Here is a 22,372-nt window from a genome sequence, read left to right on the forward strand (position 1 = left end):
GTACTTAATTGGATCTGAAATAGTGTATAACTTTGTCCCTGATAAGTGAAACAGCTATTAGCTTGCAATTCCTAGCTTGTTTTTAGAAGTCAAAACTGATGGTAATGCAATAATGCACAAAGATTCTGATTTCTGTATTTAAGTATTCCTTCTACCATCTGCCTTTTCTAAGCAAGTTCTGAAGTTTTATGTCTGATTGAAATTTTAGCACAAAACAGAAACCTCATTAACACAAACACATCTCTTCTACAGCAAAAGTCCCAAGAAACTTAATCTCCATTGTGAAGTCTGCAACAAACAGAGTGACACCAGGATTCCAACCTCCCCATGAATAACGTGACCTTCTGTTGAAATCCATCTCTCTCCCAGAAGGTTGAGCAGGTGACAAGTACAAAGACTACAAGTTTGGAAGGCAGCAAGAGACAAAAGCAAGGCTAAATAAGAAAACAAATTTTATAGATCCAGTTTTACAGATAATGTGGTAATGCTAGTTCATACCAATGCTGAGAATATTCAAAACAGGAAAATCATCATGGTATCACTTATATTACTGATCTCAGTAGATTTACATGTCTAAGGCAGACAGGAAGGGTGATGTTCAGAAAAGCAGGCATAGACTTTTACAAAGCATTCAAATTTTGTCCAAGAGCAGAACTGTCTACTTACTGGCCTTCTGCTAACTTAGTATTGTATTACAGATAAACTGTCTTTACACTGAACTATACTCTCAAAGAACACTTTTGACAGGCTGTACATCCTCCTGAGTAAATCTGGAAATACTGTCTGACCTCATGTAGGAACTGGGATTACAGGCAAATTTCTCATCCATTGTATTGCATGGACTTGTGTATTTTACTACTGTGAGATATAAAATGTGATTTCGTATTTCAGCTTTAAAGCTGGTATGTTTTTTCCAAAAAGTAAATGCTGTGTTACATGTGCTAGGAACTGACCAGAAGACTAAAGGAAGACTTAGCCAGTTCTATTAGGCAGCAGATCTTTTAGTCTAGCAGGCTCCACGTGAAACAGCTTCCATCCAAAGGCTGCCTAATGATACTGGGACGACACACCTAAGGTCCACATCAATTATTATCTCACAGACTACCATTGAAAGTTGACTGAAATCACTGAGGACAAGACCTCAGTTCAGTTAGCATTACACATAAAGAAGAAGCAAGGTGTTACTTTCGCAGTGCTTGTGAGAAAGCACTGGAAGAGTTTACAGAAAAATTTATACTGAATTATATACTTTATAACTACACTGATGTGTGACAAAATGGTTGATCATGTAATCCAATTAAAACCTTTCTATATTTTTTCATTAGATGACAACAGCTAAAATACAAAATTAAACTGAGTAAGTACTGAATGTAGAGGCATAATTTTACAATTTAAATACATCAATCAAGTAAACTTTACATATTTCAGAAGAAGCTAATTATTTTCTTTTAGAAATTATATAATGAAGCATTAATGATACTTCTCCAAAAATGCTTTACAGCATCTAAGACACTGCTCATAAACAGTTTCAAAGTCCTTTTCGTTCCCCTAGAAAAGAAGAGAGGAAAAAGACTGTAAGAGTAACAATACTGGCTGAAGAGCAAATACAAATTGTAGGTTGGTTTCTCTGCTGTCAGTAATGGCAAACAACAGATATTAGGAAAAAATAAAAACTGTGCAAATACTTGGTGATAGCTTCAGCATATTTCTCTCTCATTTCAGCTCAGGAATTTCCATAGACAAACTCTGTGACTTTGTATTCAACAGTCCTGCATGACTTTCCTTCATGTATTTCTTCCACTCACTTTTGAGCCCTTTAAGTCTTTTCCTTTTTTATGTTCACACTAACCTGTCATGTTTAATTTCACAGTTTAATGAAGCACTGTGTGGAAAGCAAAAGCCCAAAACAAACCTCCTTTTGTTTTGAACCTGCTTCCCACTAATACCATGTGCTTACCACTATACCATATTCTCTATTTCTGGGTAATTAATAGCAATGTCTTATTCAGCTTTCCCAATGATATCAAGATTTCATAGAACCCTTATGCATCTTCATCAACTTCTGCTTCCTAAACTGAAGAATATTAGTCTAATTGTTTGCTCTCAGCTGACATTATCCAGCTTTTTTTGACCACATGTGTCAGCAGCTATGTCTCTAACTTTCCTGATCACATCCTCTTTGTAACAAGGCTGATCAAACAGGGTTTCACCCACTACTGAAAACACAGGTGCACTGCATTGTTTTAATTTCAATCAATGTTACAAGCATAGTAACATTTTCCTTTCCTATCCCAGTAATACACAATTTTCTTAAGTCATTAAAAAAAAAGTTTACACTTCCTTTGTGTAACATCAGATTATGTATCATATGCCAACTGTGGGATCTGGAGAGATTATACTACACACACATTTTTTAATCAAACCACCCAAAGAATTTCTTACACGTACATAGTATGGATCTTCAATGATCAGCTGTTTCTGTGGATCGTAAGTTCCAAGTAGCTCAATTCTGGCCTTGCAGTCCTTAACTTGGTTGCTTTTCCTGTTCAAATCTCTGTAGAAGAGAAAATAAAATTTTCCCCTGAATTTTCCTTCAGAATTTTGGCATCAGTAGGAGATGTTCATGACCATTTCTAGACAACACAGGAAAATAATGTGTCTGGACTCCATCAATCCTGTGGACTTTATGCTGCTCCTTGTTTTTGTTTTTCTTGTTATGTGGACTCTTTTCTAATTGAGTAAGGAAGACATAAACTGAATTCAGAGCATAAATAAGCAGTCAGGCACTTTACCCATAGCTTAAAAAAACTTTTTAACAGTAAGTTTATCAAATTCATTCTCAAATCAATCATTAGTACTTTCAACACTCACCCTTAGCTTGTATTGAACAAAAAACAATGGAAATGATCCAGGTATTTTTCCAGAAGTGTGACTAAGATTCTCCTATCTGCTCAAAGCCACTGTTTTAGATTGGTATGCTCTAGCTATTGTGAAATCCTACCACATCCAGTTAACAGAAAATGGTAAATCAGTGAGCTACACCTGTTTTCCTTTTGATATACTGAGCATTTCACCAGCTGTCACATCCTCTTCCTTCCACACTGCTTCTCATTGATAAAACATTCTAGTTTTGAGATGGCATTTTCCCTCTTTGCTTAAAAATGGCCATCTGTTATCCATACTTAAAATGGACCTCTCATCATCTTCAGATTAAAGGCAGCTGAGTACTATCATCTTCACAATGAACTCCCATAACATACTAAATTATTTTAATATTACACATCTCCATACCAAATCATCATTTTACTTACCATTACAAAAGGCAAAGAAATCCCTTGTGAATACTTAGTCATAACCATACCAGTTTTAAGAAGTTAAATTAAAATTATTAATTCTGATAAAGAAATTAATTTCAGATAGTTTAGAAATAGCAGTGAGACCACAGTACTGGTTTTGAAGAAAAATCAGAGATCCTCTATCAAGCTACTGCTTGAATTTACACATTTTTCAGTAAATTCTCTAGCCTTCTATTAAAAAAATGTCAGACCATCTTCTTAGAGGTTTTTGGCACACCACTTAATGAACAGGAGAGGGTCAGATAGCTCTGGTACTAAAGAAAAGGCATGTCCCAAATCTTTCTTTTCTGACATGAGAAGCATTTCATCAACACCTGGAATCAGCTTGCCCTCCTAGAGCTACAAATAAGCATTCCCAGGCAAAACAGCTGAACTCAGTGCAGGCTAAAGGCAAAACTTTAGCACAGCAGCAGCAATATCCCTGTTATTGTTCTGACATTTCTTCTGCTCTAGAGCTCATATCATATAAATTGTTAATTCAAATTTCTGTTTAAGAATTCAAGTGAAAAGAGAAGGAAGCCTTGTCACGTCATTGCCTGAGACACTAAAATCAAGCCAAGTGTTACATACCCTTCATTCATGAAGGCTGTGGAAGAAAGCTTATTCAAGACATTCTAGAAAATTCAACAAAATCATATTTATTTCAGTTAAGTGGTGCTGCTTCTAGAAGACTTCATGTGCTACTAACAGGGTCTTTATTTATGTTTTGTTGTTGGTTCTGGTGGTTTGGGCCTTTTTTTAAACTGACTTGACAATAGCCCTTACATGCACTTTGACACTTGTAGTTTATTAAATTGAGCTCCTTAATCCTGAATATGTATGTAATTGAGTAGAAATTTTGCTAGTGATATCCAAAATTTTACACTAGGCAGCTACTTAACCAGATCTTTCTTAAGGACGCTTAGCTAGAGCACAGCTAACAATAAAACAAGACTTCCCCAAGCTAAGAACCTTGCTAATTTCAGAGTTCCCTCTCTTTTTCTATATAAAAAAGTAAAAAAACCCCACACCATATTTAATCCCTTCCAAGTTCCCAGTTTGTCTTTTAACTGCCATGCAATTAGAAAAACTGATCACTTCAATCAAGACAGTAAGTACATCCTCATTCTTAATTATACAGGCATCAGCTGTATATAGCACAAAGTAACTAAATTTCCATGTCCTTCATCCTTGAATGACACATATCACACAAATAAACCATTGAGTTCTGGCTCAATAAACTTATTAGAAGTGAAGAATCCATCCATTAGCACATCATTCACATACATGTAAAAAAGAAAAAACCCAAACAAAGAAACCCCACCATAAGCTAAGCCGTAAAATGTGACATCTGTCTTCAAAGTGACTTATGAGACATCACTACAAGTAATCCATATGAATTTGTTCAATTTCTTCATACATTACCTTAGATTGCTCTCATCCATACAAAGTATATGATCAAAGGTCTGGAAATCCTCTTTAGTAATCTAGAAGTAAAAACAGGTGCTTTAGCCTACAAACTGCATTTGATTAATGAAAGGGGGAAAAAAAAGCATTTTCAAATTCTGTAGCTATGATTTATTAAAAAGAGACACAGGTGGAAAGAATAGAACTGGACCTTTATACAATTTTACAGTAACTTCCAACATTTTAAATATATTCTACCATAATTATTTATCCATTTCTGCAAGCATTTCACAAAAAAACAAACCCAAGTCAGCTACTTAACCAACCTTTTCTATTTTTTCTTTTACATTTCATGCATCAACTTAGAACATCATTAAAAACAACATTTCTAGTACTTTTCAACTACTAAAACTATAGCAAGTTCCACTTATGGGAACCATGCAATAAAATGGTTAAAAATAAACCAGAAAATTACTTTCTTGATAGGACAACAAAAATGTAGGTAACCTGGAATCAATTGCAATACTTCCAATCTAGAAATCTGCCACTGCACAAGAACATATACCAAGGGAAACTTAAAGCTGAAGTATGATAGCATGAGTTACAATCTCTTAAAAATGAATGCATCCACAGTATTTAAGACCATGTAAATTCACAAAATTTGTAATATGATATGAAAAATCTGGGATCTATTGTACATCTTCCTACCATCATCTCATCTGTTCTTTTTCTTTCTTGTGATTTATTGGCTCCTAAACATGAGTAACAATTAAGTTCAGAGATCTGAGTTCAAGTCATGTAGGCAAACACAGCAGATAAACCACTGACTTAAATACTAATGTCATCTTCTTGTTATAAAGATGGCTGGAGATGTTTGTCAGTTGTCATTTTATTTCAGTTTACATTTAAGCCTTAGTTTAGGGTAAAATCTTTCCAGACCATGCCCCCAGTGCTGGTATAAGATATCTGAACCAGGTGTCCATAATGAGGATGAAGAAATGGAATAAAATTTTTAATATTAGAGCTCTCTTGAAGTCTTTCATGCATAGTCCGCTGTGAAGCATCATAACCAAGAAACTTGGGAAGGTTGTTCAGAAGAGGTTTTCTAGTAGGCATCCCTACAAAGCATGGGCTAGAAAAGTGAGTAAGCAAGGAAACAGCCAAAAGGCAAAACACATTATCCTTTAAGTCAGATTTTTAACTTGTAAAAAATACTTATGCATTAAAAAAAAAGGTTTAGATGGCAAAACAGCCACTTTTTTCTTTGTGCAAACAGTAAGTAGATACCAATTAAGCTCCCATAACAGGGAGAAGAAAAGACAGAAATTATCATCAGAATAAAGCAATAAATGAAACATTACACACAAAGAGAATTGAAGAGGGAAGGTCAGACATGCACATGAAAAGAAAGGGTTAATGATGAAAACTAATGCAGACTTGTTTATTTTCACTGTAAAAATATTTGCTGTATTCATGCAGTGCCTCTGACCTATGAAAATATTTTTGCAGTGGAAATAGCTCTGTTTTCCTGGCAAATCTAATCAGGACTTCTACAAGCTGCTTCTGATTGCTCTACACAGCTGAACACTTGCCCCTGTGAAAATAAGAGGGCACCAATTTCTTTGTTGTACAGACAAATGGAAGAATAAACTAGGAACACTTGACAATGTGACAGCTATTACCCTATGACCAGCACTAATACAGCTGCAAATACAGCCCTACAACCAAGATTACCATTTGGCTTGTGCTTTTAAGCCATAACACAGTCAGTTAAAAAAAAAAAAAAGCTTTAATTGAGCAAACTCCAGTGAACTGAAGGTACTCAAAACTACTAAAACTAGTACTTTGGGGGATGAAATTGAGGATGTAAAAATTTAGATACATTTTGAGAAGTGCAGTGGAGAGTTCAAGTAGTCAACTTTGGATGAAACTATGCAGATAACAACTTTACATTTTAAAAATGCATATAAGAATTATTAAATTATTAATGAAATATTTATATTTATTTAACAGAAGGGAAATATCATTTTCTGTCTTAAAGCCACAGAGAGATAGTAATCTTCAAACTTACCCAGCTGTGAAACAGTATTTAATACAACCTTCTTCTAATCTCAATTCCATATTTAAGGCAAATGCATGCTATGAGTCATACCAAAATCAATTTTTGCCTCAGCATGAATAAAAGTGCAAATTATTAAAACTTTCTGGTTTGTGCATGAAGAATAAGTGCTTAGAGAATTTCATACAGTAACCTGCCATTAGCTAAAATGATAATGACTTTATTTTATATATAATATATAGATATTTGGTTTTATATTTCCCTTTTAACTTCAAATATCACATTATGGTAAGACATGACCAATTTAATATTCTCTTTTACATAAACCATTATTGTAGTAAGGAATTAAAAAAAAAAGGCTAAAATCCATAATTATCATAATTATGCAAAAAATTACATGAGAGAAGGTGCCTTTCACTGGGTGGGTCACAGTTTTCCACAGGACTGAAGATGATAATTGCACAGTACTTCGAAGGCAACAGAAGATAAATCCCTACTCTCTATTTCTGCAGTTTTTGTTATTAAATCTTCCTTAATCTGTTCTGAAACAAGTGTCACACAAAATTCTATCCTTAAGTTTGTCTCTAAAAGTGAAGCAAATACACTTCCACTTGTAGTAACCTGACCACTCTGAAAAGTCCTGTTCCACACTGTCAAATACCTCTTTTTTCAGAAGCACCACAAGACCATATCAGGTCTGCAGTTCAGAGAATCAGCAGAGACCATCTGACAGAAGTTTAGGGGGAAAAAAAAAATTTGGAATTATTTTGTTAACATCAGTGCAAAATAAACAGTTACCTGCAGTTCTGGGATTTGAAGATTTTCTTTACAAAAGAAACTATGTGTACTGGAATGATTTAGACAAATTTTCATCCTGTTAGTCTTTCATTTTATTGCCTCATTTTTTAATTTTCTCTCCCTGTATACGTAACATTTTAAGGTCTTCTGATTGAAAAATCTCTTCATTTGCCAAAATGTATAAGCCAATGTCTTCATTAAAATGTTTTCATTCCTTCTCTGCTGAAGGAAGATAAAAAGATTTGCTTCAAGACAGAGGATCAACTTGGTTTGATCCTTTGCTTTAATTTAACTGCTCATAAACCACTCTAGGAATACCTAGAAGAACAGTTCTCAAGTTTCCAAGGTGTATGTTCTAGGAAGACAAACATGTCACACTACTGTGATGACTGAAACAGTGACTGAATAATTTCAGTACCATTTAGCTTGCATATTGACAAATAATGATGTTTGTAAGAACTGATAAACAGTAAATCCACGTGTTGTAACAGGAAAAGATCACAACAGACTTTTGCAGTGATTATTCTAATAGTAAATTATTGAAAAATCTGAAATGGCGCTGTGCTTAATTCTGTTTCATATAAACAGAGATTAACATCAGGAGATGTCAACAAAGGGCAATTGACTAATTGAGAGAATTTATTTTTGAAAGTCAAAAATCTAAACATGTAGTCTTTGAAAAGTGAAGAAAGTAAATATGACCTCAGTGAGGTCTAGAAAAATTCTGAAGGGAACAGAAAGGTAAGATTCCTTGATCTTTTTGTCAATACAAAAATTAATGGCGTAAACTCAAACTAAGTAAAGGTCAAGCCCTAAAGGAATATCTTATATCCAGAGAATAGTTAACTGAAGTAAATTATGCGCATTTATATGAGTGTCTGAATGATTTAAATAGATGCAGACACATTTACTTCCAATCTCTCTGGAATTCAGTATGGAAATACATGTTCTTTTGTTAATGAAAACAGATACGAGTTTAGGTAAAACTTAGAGGATTTCACTAAGTGGCAAACCTGCCTTTGACTTAAGAATGCTTCAAGGGTATGTTTTCCTCTGAAGTTACCACCAACTGGGCTACTAATCTTGGGTTTGAGTGCTTTCATTCTAATTTAGCACTCCAGATATTTTTAAAAGATCTACACGCAAGCACAGAAGCTTTTTGTGATGGATAACGAGGTATTCCACTTCTTTTTGGACCTGGCTAAATAAATATAAAATTCCTTGCTGAAGGATGTATCACAGATTACTAGAGTAAGTCCATTTTTAGAAAGCATTTTAAAATGATCAGAATACTAAACATCTGGAGGCAGGAGTTTTCTGTAATGCAGAAACTGGTGCAATGCTTTCTAGTTATACTTCCAATGAACCTTAATAACAAAAAACTCATTAAGCTCAACTAGAAGAGTTAAGCCACTCTGGAGTCCTTTAAAAAACTGCAGAGTATTTATTTACTACTTGATGCTTAACCATGCATTGGTGAAATGACTTCTGTGATTGCAATGGTTAAGGGCATGGGTATGAATAAGGAAGAAAATATACTCTCTTCTACCTGTCGTGCTTTATGTGCTGTCTCAATGCCATGATTTCTTAGACAACTTAAAGCCCTTGAATCTGGGAAGCGCCCCACGTTCCAGTCTGAAACAGCGGCACTGTCTGTCCTCCACTGTAACAACAAAACAAATACATATACACATTTAAAGAAAATTAAGGTACAGTACCTGCCTGGCAATATGACTCATGGTAATGCCATGCTTCTTCATGCAATTCTGTCCTCGATAGTCAGGAGGGCTTCCTATTTCATAGGCAGATGTCGCTGCACTGTCTATCCTCCACTACAGAAAAACAAATTCATATTTTTATGTTCCTTCCTCACTTCTTATATTCTGACTGGCTATGAGACAGTTATTTCTTGGAACAGAAATCAATAGCTTACCTTATGTTCAAGCTTCTCATCAGTTACAAGTTTTCTGAAAACTGCTTCAGCTATAGGAGAGCGACAGATGTTTCCTATGGAAACAAGAGATTCAAGAGAATTTTCAGACTACTGAAGACAAAAAAACAGTAATTGTGTGGATTTTTCAGCCCAGATTAGATTAAAGATTTTTATTTACTCAGATAGCATGCAAACTGCATGTATGAGAACCCTGAGTCCGGTGCCAGAGTTGGGGCAATCTCCAATGTCAGTACAGACTGTGGCACGAAAGGATTGAGAGGAGCCCAGTGGAGGACTTGGGGACACTGGTGGGTGAAAAGTTGGATATGAGCCAGCAGAGTGCACCTGCAGCCCAGAAAGCCAATCATATCCTTGGCTGTATCACAAGCAGCTTGGCCAGCAGGTTGAGGGAGGGGATTCTGCCCCTCTACCCAGCTCTCATGAGATCCCACCTGGACTAATGCATCCAGTTCTGGGGCACCCAACACAAGAAAGACATGGAGCTCTTGGAGTGGGTCCAAAGCAGGGCCACAAAGATGATTTGAGGGCTGAGCACCTCTGAGTGAGAACTGAGGATGTGCAGTCTGAAGAAGAAAAGGACTGGGGAGATCAGATATTACGACAACCTTTCTATATATAAAGGGGGCTGTAGTGATAGGACAAAGGACATTTTAAACAGAAATAGAGAACAAGAATAAACAAGATTTTTAAATTTTTTTTTTACAGTAAGAGTGGTGAGACATTGGAACAGGTTGCCCAGAGAAACTGTGGTGCTCCATCCCTGGAAATGTTCAAGACCAGGCTGGATGGGGCTTTGAGCAACCTGGTCTAGTGGAAGGTGTCTCAGCTTATGGCAAGACATTGCAACCAGATGAGATGACCTAGCTGATGGTCCCCTCCCACCCAAATCATTCTAGCATTCTGTACTATCCACCGGTCTCTTGAACAAGGCCAAAACACAGCCACCACCACTGTGAAAATGTAGTGAAATGGCTGAACAACCTGTAGTAAAAAAAAAAAAAACCACACTTGTTAACTGAAGTCAAATCACAACAGGTCAAACTGAGCCCTCACCAAGAGCAGCATCCAGAAACCAATTCTAACTCCCAAAAACTGAATTCAAGTACAAAAGCTCTAAAAACATCACATAAAAAAAAAAAAATCTGAACTTTTTTTGCCCAAAATACAGAGGATTAGGAACAAAATCTAACACATGGCAAAGCTTAAATGCTGTCAATCAGCTAACAAACAGTTAAAATATTTATTCAAATACATAAATAATCTTCCCTTCCAATTGCCTCCAATTGCCCTAGCCACTTGATCTGACCTTTTCAACAATGAATTACAGCTCCATTAAAAACTAAAAATAATGGATCTACAGCATATTTGTTCTGAAACTGTAACAATCTATGGCAGACCTCTTAAAAATGCATGCAGAAATTCATATTTGAAAAGAATGAAGTGTCTCAACAAAAAGAAAAGGCTTTTTCAACTATTACTTTAGCTCTTTCTACCTTTTCATCCTTCAAAAATTTTCAGTAACTAGATGGATATTCATATTTGATTTGTCATGCAGATTGCAGTAACTCATACACACAAATCTTCAGTTTCCATCAAACATAATGGGTAACTTTGATCATCTCTGACTTCTGAACAGATAAATATAAAATACCAGAAATGGCACAACTCATCTCTGTAACCTTAAATTAATCACTCTCATACTACTGATTAAATTCTTTCCAGATCTCAAACTGTAAAAAGAAAAAAAATGCCAATGAACAAAGCTAAATTTCCATCAGCAAAAAGAAATTTTCACATGAGGCACTTAATCTCGTTTTTAAACAAAACACCAAGGTAGATACTTCATTGCTAGAGAGAAGCTTCTATGACCTGGGCATTTAAGAACTTGCTGTCACACATCAACTATAAAAATCACAAAGATGGAAGTGAAGGTCTGAAGCAACACAAATTGACTATCAAAGATTTAGAGAACATCAAATCAACTAAATGGCAAAAGGAACAGCCTAACCACTGAAAAACTGATCTTGGCAAAACATTGAGTTCTGATGTCAGCAGATCTTCCAGGAGAAAACATACTAATTCCATTGTTTGAATTAGTTTATTTCATGCACAGAAATTAAATCAGTCTTGGAAGAAACATAAAACAGGAAAATTTTGGGGCTCCCTATGTGGTTAAGTTAGAAAATTAATTAGTACTATTAATTATGTAAACACTTAAATTATGGTAATAAAGTAAAAAAAAAAAATAAATCTCAGTTTCTGAGCGAGTTAAGTATTAAACAGTCTTGGAAGAAACATAAAACAGGAAAATTTTGGGGCTCCCTATGTGGTTAAGTTAGAAAATTAATTAGTACTATTAATTATGTAAACACTTAAAATATGGTAATAAAGTAAAAAAAAAAAAAAAAATCTCAGTTTCTGAGCGAGTTAAGTATTAAACAGTACAATTCCAAAACATGGTAACATACAGCACAAGGCAGAATATAACCTTCATATCAGTGAACTCAATTCTTTGATATTGCAAGCCTATACAGCACCACTCCTCTTACAAACACATCAAGCTCCATTTTAAAAAGCATCATCTATCTTAAAAGGCTATTCCAGATACTAATTTCCTGTGGTAGCCTAAGACCTTCCAGTTTCAACTCAGTACCTATTCCTGGAAGGCTCTGCTCATCTGATCTTGGTTAACATCAGTCTGTCTTCCCTTCAACAGATAGAAAACCCTAGCCAAGCATAGCTGTGCTAAACTAAACAAACCAAGCTCTCAATCTCTTCATGAGATTAACTGACCTTATCTAATCACTCCAGTTAAGTCAGATCTGCACTTCTTCTAATTTCAATTTACTTTTCTTGAATACTGACAAACAAAACAGATTACACTACAGGAAAAGTTTGTTCCCATTTGTTTTTTAAATTAAAAAAAAAAAAGTCTGTAATAGGCTGTAATAGTGTTTTTGAAAATAACCTGAGAACTTCTACAATCACCTTTGACTCATTCATGAGTATCAAATTTATGATTATAACCCCCTACTCCTAACTTCTCCATTCCCTCTCTTTCTTTGGTACTTCAAATAGATGACCTTTAAGTCTTTTTTCTAAACTATTACATTCTGCTTCCATTATACCAGCTGTGGAGGCTGTCCATTTCTTCCTGAACAAAATTTTTTCTCTGTACGAATGATCCCACACAATTGTGCATGAACTGTAACCTTCATTACCACACTCAACTCAATATTAAACAATGATTAATATTCTTGGATCTAGTAATTCATTAACTAGCTCCCAAAATTTCAAAATGGTGGTTTTCAAATAAATCCCGCATGGCTTTTTCCATTTGTTTAGCCTTCTGCTCACATGGATTGAACTTGTTCCAAATTTTCACTCTTCTACAGCTTGCTCACTTCTTAAAATAAATGCCATAAATATAATCTTTAATGATTCATATAAAATGCCACAATGAACAGCACCATGATCACCCTTGATTAAACATATTAACTGCCACTTCTAGCAGTACCTAGAAACCTCAGTTGTATAATTTTTGAAACCAACACTTAACTCAGTTTGTGACTTAAAAATTCACGTCTTCCCTGATGACACACTCCTGATATTAGCAGAGGTATTAACACTGTTAGGGAACTTCAAGCAGAATTTAAATCTATTCTTGGGAACTATGGATAGAATCACAGAACTTACTTAACAGAAGCTCTTTTCCCCACATACTCTGCAACATTATTTTCATCTTAAACAACTTTTACCCATGCTACTCCTCGCAACTGTTATCACTTATCTCAAGATTGATGTAAAGCTCTATCTTATCCCACTAACATATGCAAACTAAATCCTTGTTTTCCAGTCACTTTCCTCACTGATTTCTATCCATTTCAGATACAGTTTTACATCCCACATTGATCTTTCCAGGCTGTGCATCCCCACAGATGTACAGTATTTCCTAAGTTATGGACTGACAGATGTATTTGGAGAATAGGGAAATTTCACAAAAAGAATCATAGGGCAATTACCTTCCTCCTTGGACTTGAACCATTCTTTTCCTTAAATGTTATCTACATATTATCTTCACTACCTATCTTCCTCTAGTGTTCCCTTCTTCTTTGTTGTATTTCCAACTGATCTGATCATGCTGGCTTTTTGTAGAAGGCAGCAATATTCAAGTTCTCAAAATCTCCGTCTTCTCCCTTTATTTTTTTTTTGCATATCAAGTTCTTTAAATTGTAGTGACATTTTCAATCACAGAAAACTAGTGCCCAAGGTGGCTAGAGTCCAGCTACTGAAATTAATCCTACAAACATCTCCAAATACAATGATTCAAGGAGAAGAGATCTCAATCACAGAATCAGTACTGGAACCATTTGTCAATCACTTTTAAGTCATGTTTTCACATTCATTTTCTAAGCACAAGGCTTCCAGTGACAGTGACCTAAACCAACACCTAATTTTTTGAGTTCTTACTCCTGTCTCTGCACTAATCTTTGACCCATTCCCAGACAGAAATGGAAGCTCTGCTTCTACTGGCAGGAGAGAGAACTTCAATCCATTTCATGCTCAGTTCCACTGCCCATCTCTGAGTATGTTGAGCCAACGACTTAGTCTCTCAAGTGGTTCTGTATCCTAACTGTTCCTTATTCAGCTCCCTACTTCTTTCAGAGCTTCCCCGAATGCAAACAAATGCTTTTCTCATGTTACTTTCTTTTGCTGTCTGCTGTTAGTAACTAAAGTTTTACTAGTTTTCATCATCTCACATGCAAAAACCTGATTTTTATTCTACTTATGTTTCCATGAATGGTCACTTCATCCAAGTGACTGGAATAATGCTTCCCATCATTTGCACCATTCATCAGTTCCCCTTCACAAGTGTTTAAAACTGACCGGTCACTTTATTATGTTCTGTACTCAAATTCCTGTCAGAACTTCATCACAAGTCCTAGTTCTTTCCATCTTGTCACACTCAGCATTCAATTACTTTTGTAAGGAACCATTCAAGGCACAGATTTCAGTTCAGATTCCCTGGTTTTTGCATTCATGTGCATGTATGTGTGTGTGCCTTGAAAAACTTTGCTTGCAGCGAGAATAATTATCCTGAATTAATCAACTGCTGGTACATCATGCCTTTCTAATAAACCTAAAGGTTCATCAGGAAAACGTTAAGTTTTCAACACATAAGTACCTAGTTACAACAACCAGACCCTTAACATATTTTAAGCATAGATCTTGTTTTTCAATTCCAATATTACTTTTACAACCATGCTTTCAACTCTCTAATACTTCTGCATCATTTTGAAACACAGGTTAAATAAGACACTGTATTCTTACAGCTGTATTACCAATACCGCATAGAAGAAAGGTAATTTTCCTTACCTTTGTCTAACATTCTTGTTATTAAAAAGAGACTTTTTCTTTTTGTCAACCTGCCAAGAATCCTCATTACAGTAACTGTTTTTCATTACTTCTTCATTGTCTTAACCCAACCTTTTGCTTTCCCAATCTGCAGCTATAAATGGCATTTTGTCCCATGAAATCTAGTATTTGACTGTATCTAAAGGCATACAATGAATTGTGACACGTGAACCAGGAAACTCAAATTTCTCTGTAACTGTCTCTAATGTCCTCATACCCACTAAGTTAGTTGCCATTCCAAAAATGATTTCATGCAGTCTAGATGCCCGGGGACAATACTCATACTCAGTGATTCACAACAAGCATTAATCATCTGAAGATCTCGCCAAACCCACTTTGCTCAACAGTACACCCATGTTACAACTGCTCCTCCATCTCTGGAGGAGATCAGAAAGTCAGTGCCTGGTCTAAGACACCCAGTCAGCTTGTTGTGTTATAGTAGAGAAATCATCAGAGAGAAAGAGGCAGACTTATATAACACAGCAACATATTAAGCCCATTTCAACTATTAATTACATGAGCTATGTAAGCGTAAAATGAGCAAACTGCATTTTGATTCACCTCCACTTTTAATTCTTCCTTTGCTTAAATGAAAAAAAATATCTTCTGGTGCCTTTTCATATGCTGTAATTACATATGTTGCTGGGTATTTCAATTATTTCTCAGTGATGAGGAACCCTTATCATTAATGTAGTTATGCACATTAACTAGATTGTATTTTGTTGTGTAATGACTATCTGCTTATTTCATTACAAACAAGGAACACAATCAATACATATTTAAATAATAGGTTTCTTTCAAAACAATACAGAAAGAAAATGTCGTTTTTCATGAACAAGTGTTCTTTCTGGAATCCATTCTCACTAGATGTGGCAAACTTCAGAATTAATGTACTGCATTAACCAACACTACAGTTAAATGCAGTTCTAGAAATCTGCTTAGTACTCTTTTCAGCAGTAATTTCAGCTATTATTCCTAGTAAAATTTAGGAGGAAAAAAGTATCACTCCTGAAAAATAACCAAACAAAAAAGCTATCTTAAAGCAGGAACAAGAAACAAGTTGCCTACAAAACTTAACTGAGAAGAGTGTATTTCACTGAGAGAGAAACAAAAAAAAAAAGTGCTTATCATGACAATTAGCTTTTCACACTGCATATCACTAAGGGCTTTTTTCATAACCCAGTAACACAGAAGATGAAATTCAAAAGCTATTTACAACATTTGATTAAGACAATCCATCCTACTAACATCGATACTGATTGGTACTTGTGCACCCTTTCCTCAGGCCTAATAATTAATTAATATAAACTATTATGTTACACTAAACAGAGCTCCTGCATTAGAACCTTGTTATAGTGCAAATCACCAGTGTGGGCTTACACAACCACATGTATGAATTGTTTCTCAAAATCACAGAATAGTTTAGGTTTGAAAAGACCCTGAAGATCACACCTGACTGTTAACCCAGCACTGCCAAGTCCCCCACTAACTCATGTTGTTAAGCACCATGTCTACGTGTCTGTTAAATACCCATGGAGCCTCAACTATTTCTCTGGGCAGCCTCTTCCAATGTTTGACAACCCCTTTGTCATGAAATTTTTCCTAATACCCAATTTAAACCTTCCCTGGTGCAACTCAGGGCCTTTTCCTCTCATCTTGTCTCTGTTAACTTACTTCAGGTATTGTAGAGAGTGGTAAGGTCTCTCCTAAACCTACTTCTCTCAAGGCTAAACAACCCCAGCTCCCACAGCTGCCCTTCAAGACTTGTGCTCCAGACCCTTCACCAGCTCTGCTGCCCGTCTCTGGACGCACTGCAGCACTTCAATGTCTTGACTGAGGGGCTCAGAACTGGACACAGCACTTGCGATGCAGCCTTACCAGTGCCGAGTACAGGGGGACAATCCCTGCCCTGGTCCTGCTGGCCACACCATTGCTGCTACAGGCCAGGATGCCACTGGCCTTCTTGGCCACCTGGGCACACACTGACTCATGTTCAGCTGTAGTCAATGAGCGCACCCAGCTCCCTTTCCACAGTGCAGCTTTCCAGCCACTCTGCCCTCAGCCTGCAGCACTGCAGGGGGTGGTGTGATCCAAGGGCAGGACCCAGCACTTGGTCTGGCTGAACCTCATTTGCTTGGATTCGACCCAGCCTGTAAAGCTCACTCTGCAGAGCCCTTCTACTCTCCAGCAAATCAACACTCCCACCCAACCTGGTGTTGTAGTGAACCGACTACAGCACCTTGCCCAGTTTACTGATTAAGATATTAAACAGGACTGATCCCAACACTGAGCCCTGGGGAACCACTACTCATGACCAGTTGTCAGCTGGGTATAAATCCATTCACCACTACTTTAGGCCCACACATCCAGTGTTTTACCCAGGAAACAGTGCACCCATCCAAGCCCTAAGTAACCAGTTTTTTCCATGAGAATGCTGTGGGAAATGGTGTTAAAGGTGACAGTGAAGTCCAGATAGACAACCTGCCTCTTTTCCTCATCCACAAGGCAGGTCACCTGGTCACAGAAGATCAGGTTGTTCAAACCTTTCCTAAACCAATTCTGGGTGGGCCTGATGCCCTGGTTGTCCTGTGCCACATGATGGCACTCATGCTCATCTGCTCTATGACCTTCTGTGGCAGCAGCATCAGGCTGGCAGGCCTGCAGTTCCCCAGGTCATTCTTTCAAACCTTCTTGTAGATGAGCGCCACATTTGCCAACCTCCAGTCAACCACAACCTCCCCAGCTGACCAGGACTGATGGTAAATGATTGAGAGTGGCTCAGTGAGCACTTCCAGCAGCTCCCTCAGTGCAGGAAACATGGCTGGAAAGCAGGCTGGCAGAAAAGGACCTGGAGGTGCTGGCTGACACCCAGCTGACAGCAGTGTGCCCATGTGGCCAAGCAGGCCAGTGACATCCTGGCCTGTACCAGCAATAGTGTGGCCAGCAGGACCAGAGACTGACCAGTGATTGTGCCCCTGTACTCGGTACTGGTGAGGCCACACCCAAATCTTACCTTCAGCTCTGGTCCCTCACTACAAGACACTGAGGGGCTGCAGTGTGTCCAGAGAAGGGCACCAAGGCTGGCTAAGGGCCTGGAACACAAGTCCTGTGAGAAGCAGCTGAGGGAGGTAGGGTTGTTGGAGGAAAGGAGGCTCAGGGAGACCTTACTGCTCTCTACAATACCTGAAAGGAGCCTGTACACAAGTAGGAGTCGGTCTGTTCCTAGGCCACTCATAATAGAAGAGGAAACAGACTCAAGCTGCACCAGGGGACGTTCAGGTTGGACAGCAGGAGGAAATTTTTCACTGAAAGGGTGGTAAAGAATTTAAAGCAGCTGTCCAGCAGGGCTAGAGAGTCCTTATCCCTGAAGTGCTCAAGAACCAATTGAATGTGGCACTTAGTGCTATGGTTTAGTTGACAGATTGGTGTTTGGGCAAAGATTGAACTTGATGATCGTGGAAGTCTTTTCCACCTTAGTGGATCTGTGCTCTAGTCTGTCAATCTGCGACACTACTCCCCATCCCTGTTTTCCAGCTCAGGGAGCTCGTACACAGAGACAAACTGGTCTGAGTGTTCAAGACTGAGGCAAAGAAGGCATTAAACACCTCAGCCTTTTCCTCATCCTTTGTCACTGTTTCCTCCTGCATCCAATAAAGATGGAGATTCTACTTAGCCCTCCTTTTGCTGCTGATGTATTTATAGAAATATTTGCTTTTATGGCAGTAAACACTTTAAGTTCTAGCTGGGTTTTGGACCATCTAATTTTTCTCCCTGTGTAACTTCATGACATCCTTTAGCTCGAGTTGCCTGCCCCTTTTTCCAAAGGTTATAATCTCTCCTTTCTTCCTTCAGTTCCAGCCAGAACTCCCTGTTTGGCCAGACGAGTGCCCTTCCCCACTGGCTCACCTTCAGCACACAGGGATGGTGATTACCACTGTCTTTAGAACATCATGTTTGGGAAGGAGGATTCCTATTAATTAAGATTTTTTAATACAAAAACATCTGTATAGACCACTAGCTTCTAAACACACACCAACTGATAATCCCTCACTAAAGGAGGATTTCCCTGGATTATTATTAGGGGTTGATTTTACTCAAAGGTAAACATCAGAACACATTTCAGAAACTAAACTCTTATTTTGCTATTCAACTAATCTGCATGTCTCCCATTACAACAACAAAAAAAAGCAGATAGCAAGAAGCCCAAACATGGATTAATGGTTTTGCAACAAACCTGGCAAACTGCCAAGGGTTCATAGCACATCAGTAAGATTATATGGGCTGGGGAGCAGATCATGTTAACAGCCCTCCTAGACAGAGCAGAGAGCCATCCAACTTCTTATGCCCTGAAGAAAGCACAAGTTTAGAGAGGGCATGTACAAAATGGGGCATGGCTCTGTAATCTATGCAGTCAGGTTAGCTATTTGCTGGTTGTCATCATCTTGTTTACCAGTAATTGATTTTCCTAAACTCCAGAAAAGCATTCAGGTGATTTCTGATCCCATCTACACTTCTGTTTTCTGGGACTTTGCATGACAAGATTTACAACTTAACCATACAATATATCAGTAAAAGAAAGTTTCCTATTTCTTCATTTTGGTAAACTTTCAAAAAAGTCTTATTCTTTTCACTCATTCTCATACCAGATCAAGAATTTCATTATTAGATCATAACAGATCAACCTCCACCAAGTTATTTTTTTTTTTTACTTAAAGTCCTACCCTTCTTTCCCTCTTTTTACAGCAGTTCTTACATTAACTTCAGTGGCTCTTGTTGTGGTTTTCTTTCCCTTCCCCTCATCAGGTGCTCCCAACAGCAAGCCTGCGGGCAGGCTCCCTGTTCCCATCCTGCTGTTCCAGAAGCCAAGTGCTGCACAACCCATCTCAGAAAGCTGTTCAAAGCCTCTCCGTGCTGTCCAAAGCCACCTCTCCGTGCAGCCCCAAGCAGCAGCCTTGGGTCAGAGCTGGTTTACGCCGATTGAGGTGTTGTGCTTTCCCACACACAAACTTCGCGTTTGTCAACAGTGCATTTCACTTCCTTCACTACTTCCTACTGATTTCACAGAATCACAGATCTATTAGGGTTGGAAGGGACCTCTGGACATTATCTAGTCCAACGCCCCTAGAGCAGGTTACCCAGGAACGCGTCCAGGTGCGTTTGGAACATCTCTAGAGGGAGACTCCACGACCACGCCGGACAACCTGTCCCAGTGCTCTGCCGCCCTCAACGCTAAGCCCTTCCTCGTGGTTCCTATCACAAAACGGGAGCGGGTGTATTGTGCCTTCTATCTCCCTTCCTGGCCCTACTCCGGCCCTCCCCGACACGGCAAACCCGCAGAACCGTCCGAGGGCGGCACGCCTGCGGCACCGCAGCGGGTGCCGCACTTTCCCCGCTCCCGACCCTCGCCTCACCGCGCTCCCGCCCCACCCCGCCGTTGTCCCGGGCCGAGGAGCGGCGGGGCAGAGCGGGAATGGCCGTGCCTGGCCCCGCTCACCCAGGCACACGAACAGCACCGACTTCCCTTCCCCCGCCGCCATCTTCGCTCAGAGGACCTCGCGGCTGTCGCACCGCCCGCGCCTCACTTTACGGCACCGGCTGTTATAGGCGCCTGTGGGACTTGCCTGTTTTGAGTGGGGAAAAAAAGAACGAAGTATGGAACGTGCCCGGGACAGCGGGAAGGGAGGGACGGGACGGGACGGGACCGGACCGGGCAGGGCAGGGCCGTGCCGGTGCTGCCGAGGAGCCGCTGCCGGGAAGGGGAGCGGGCGCTTTGCAATCGCCCCTGCCCCGCCCGCCTCACCTGCGGCAGGTGCGCCGCTCGGCGGGGCCGCCTCTGCGCCGCCCAGTGAGGCTGCGGCGGCGGCGGCAGGAGGAGAGGAAGCGAGGGGGAGCGGGGGAGCCCCGGCCCGGGCAGGAGTGAGTATCCCGCGGGGGCAGGAGTGAAGGTCCCGCGGGGCCCGGGGGGCTCCTCAGCGGGGCCGGAGTCAGGATCCCGGGGGGCTCCTCAGCGGGGCAGCCGCGGCGGGCACGGAGCCGCCCCCGCGCCCCGCGGGCGGAGCGAACGGCTCGTACGCGGCGGGCAGCGCTGCGCGGCACGCCGCAGCCCCTTGTCGCCCGGGCTCGCAGCGTGTGCTGTGTCTTCCACGTAAAATCTAACAAACGTCGAATGTAGCTTTGGCCTCGCCAGGCTGCTGGTGAAATTGAGCACAGGGGCGCTTCGCTTTCCAGGGCAGCTCGAGTGTCTGGTTTTTTTTTGTTTAGTTTTTTTTTTTTTTTTTGTTTTATTTAATTGTATTTGATATCTATGTATAATATAGACAGGTTATTTATTGTAATATATATATATGCACATATATTTTTATATTTTATTTGTATTTTTAATTATGTAATTTTTTTAACTTTTGTATGTATTTACTTTCTATTTTTTTCTGCTGGGCTACCTTGTACACTGGATCTGCGTACCTGGCTGGGTTTTGTAACACCAGCAGACGCAGCTCCACCACAGCAGGGTGTGGCCAGGACTGGATTCCTGTGCTGCTTTTTAAAGACTTGCTTGGCTGGTCTTCTGGTCAAAATGCAGCAGTTTGGAGGTTAAATAAAAAATGCCAGATTCTTAATTTTGTGTCAGATCTGTGACTTGCAAATGAAAGCTGAAGAGCTTATATAACGTTTGCTGTGGAATGGAGCAAACTGCACGTTTCCTTTTATGCAGCTTGAAATGCTATCTTGAAACTGCTTCTTTTGTAAATATGGTTGTAGAACCACTTTTTAAAAATGATCTAGTTGTTTGACTTTGCAGAGGAAGTGATCGGTAATCAGCAGCATGGTTTTTGTCCCCGGTGCCTGCAGCATCCTGCGGTTGTCGGGCCAGCTCTCAGGTGTTGGGGTGTGAGGTGGTGGAACCAGAGCAGGGCCAGGGCTCTTCTTACTTGTCAGACATGGCCTTGGCAAAGGAGGGCGAGATGAGTCAGTTGTGGCATTCTCACATGTGCCTCTGCCATGCTATATCTGAGCAGTGCAGAGTGCCTTCAGTCCTGCTTTCTGTCACATGCAGCCCCTTGTGGTGTCGACATTGGAAGCGGATTCCCCCCTCCAACCCCGTTCCTGTGTTTGTGGGTTGGGCAGGGTGAGGCTCTGTATAGAAGTGAGTGCTTTGAAAGGCCATCCTGGAGTTCCTATAAAACCCCGTGTTTGTAGCTTGTACGTCTCATGTAGGCACATGCCTAGCTGTAATTTTGAGACAAAGTCTTTCATGTTTCCCTGTCTTTGGGAGGGAACTGGGGAGGATTCTTAAGTGTTATTCCAGTGTTAATTGAAGGGATTGTCAAGCATTGGAACAGGCTGTCCGAGGAGGGAGGTGGTGGAGTCACCATCCCTGAAGGTGTTCAAGGAAAAACTGGACGT

The 22,372-nt window shown here is 39.5% G+C and overlaps 2 protein-coding genes across 4 annotated transcripts in view; one reads left to right on the top strand and one right to left on the bottom strand.

Annotated features, from left to right (window-relative positions):
• Positions 1 to 435: 435 nt before the first annotated feature.
• ACP1 (acid phosphatase 1) lies at positions 436 to 20,550 on the bottom strand. 2 transcript variants are annotated; one of them, XM_041477424.1, is made up of 6 exons: positions 20,463 to 20,550; positions 9,533 to 9,606; positions 9,149 to 9,262; positions 4,761 to 4,822; positions 2,449 to 2,554; positions 436 to 1,548 (listed from the first exon to the last, which is right to left on the bottom strand). In XM_041477424.1, the coding sequence occupies exons 1-6, from the start codon at positions 20,503 to 20,505 to the stop codon at positions 1,471 to 1,473; spliced, it is 477 nt and encodes a 158-aa protein (XP_041333358.1). In that variant the 5' UTR covers positions 20,506 to 20,550; the 3' UTR covers positions 436 to 1,470. The 2 variants fall into 2 exon arrangements, with proteins under 2 accessions (XP_041333358.1, XP_041333357.1); XM_041477423.1 differs by lacking the exon at positions 9,149 to 9,262 and adding an exon at positions 9,318 to 9,431 and having other exon boundaries at positions 20,463 to 20,548.
• A 15-nt stretch (positions 20,551 to 20,565) lies between these two features.
• Positions 20,566 to 22,372, top strand: part of SH3YL1 (SH3 and SYLF domain containing 1) — a 47,852-nt gene continuing 46,045 nt past the window's right edge. Inside the window, exon 1 of one of the 2 annotated variants that reach the window (XM_041477422.1) lies at positions 20,566 to 20,618. In XM_041477422.1, the coding sequence (XP_041333356.1) occupies position 20,618 (1 nt within the window). In that variant the 5' untranslated portion in view covers positions 20,566 to 20,617. Of the gene's footprint in view, positions 20,619 to 20,658; positions 20,885 to 22,372 lie in introns of those variants that run through there. The other variant, XM_041477421.1, reaches the window with a different exon arrangement.

The sequence above is a fragment of the Pyrgilauda ruficollis genome, unplaced genomic scaffold, assembly GCF_017590135.1.
Source record: "Pyrgilauda ruficollis isolate IOZ18807 unplaced genomic scaffold, ASM1759013v1 scaffold40, whole genome shotgun sequence".
Classification (NCBI taxonomy): Eukaryota; Metazoa; Chordata; class Aves; order Passeriformes; family Passeridae; genus Pyrgilauda; species Pyrgilauda ruficollis.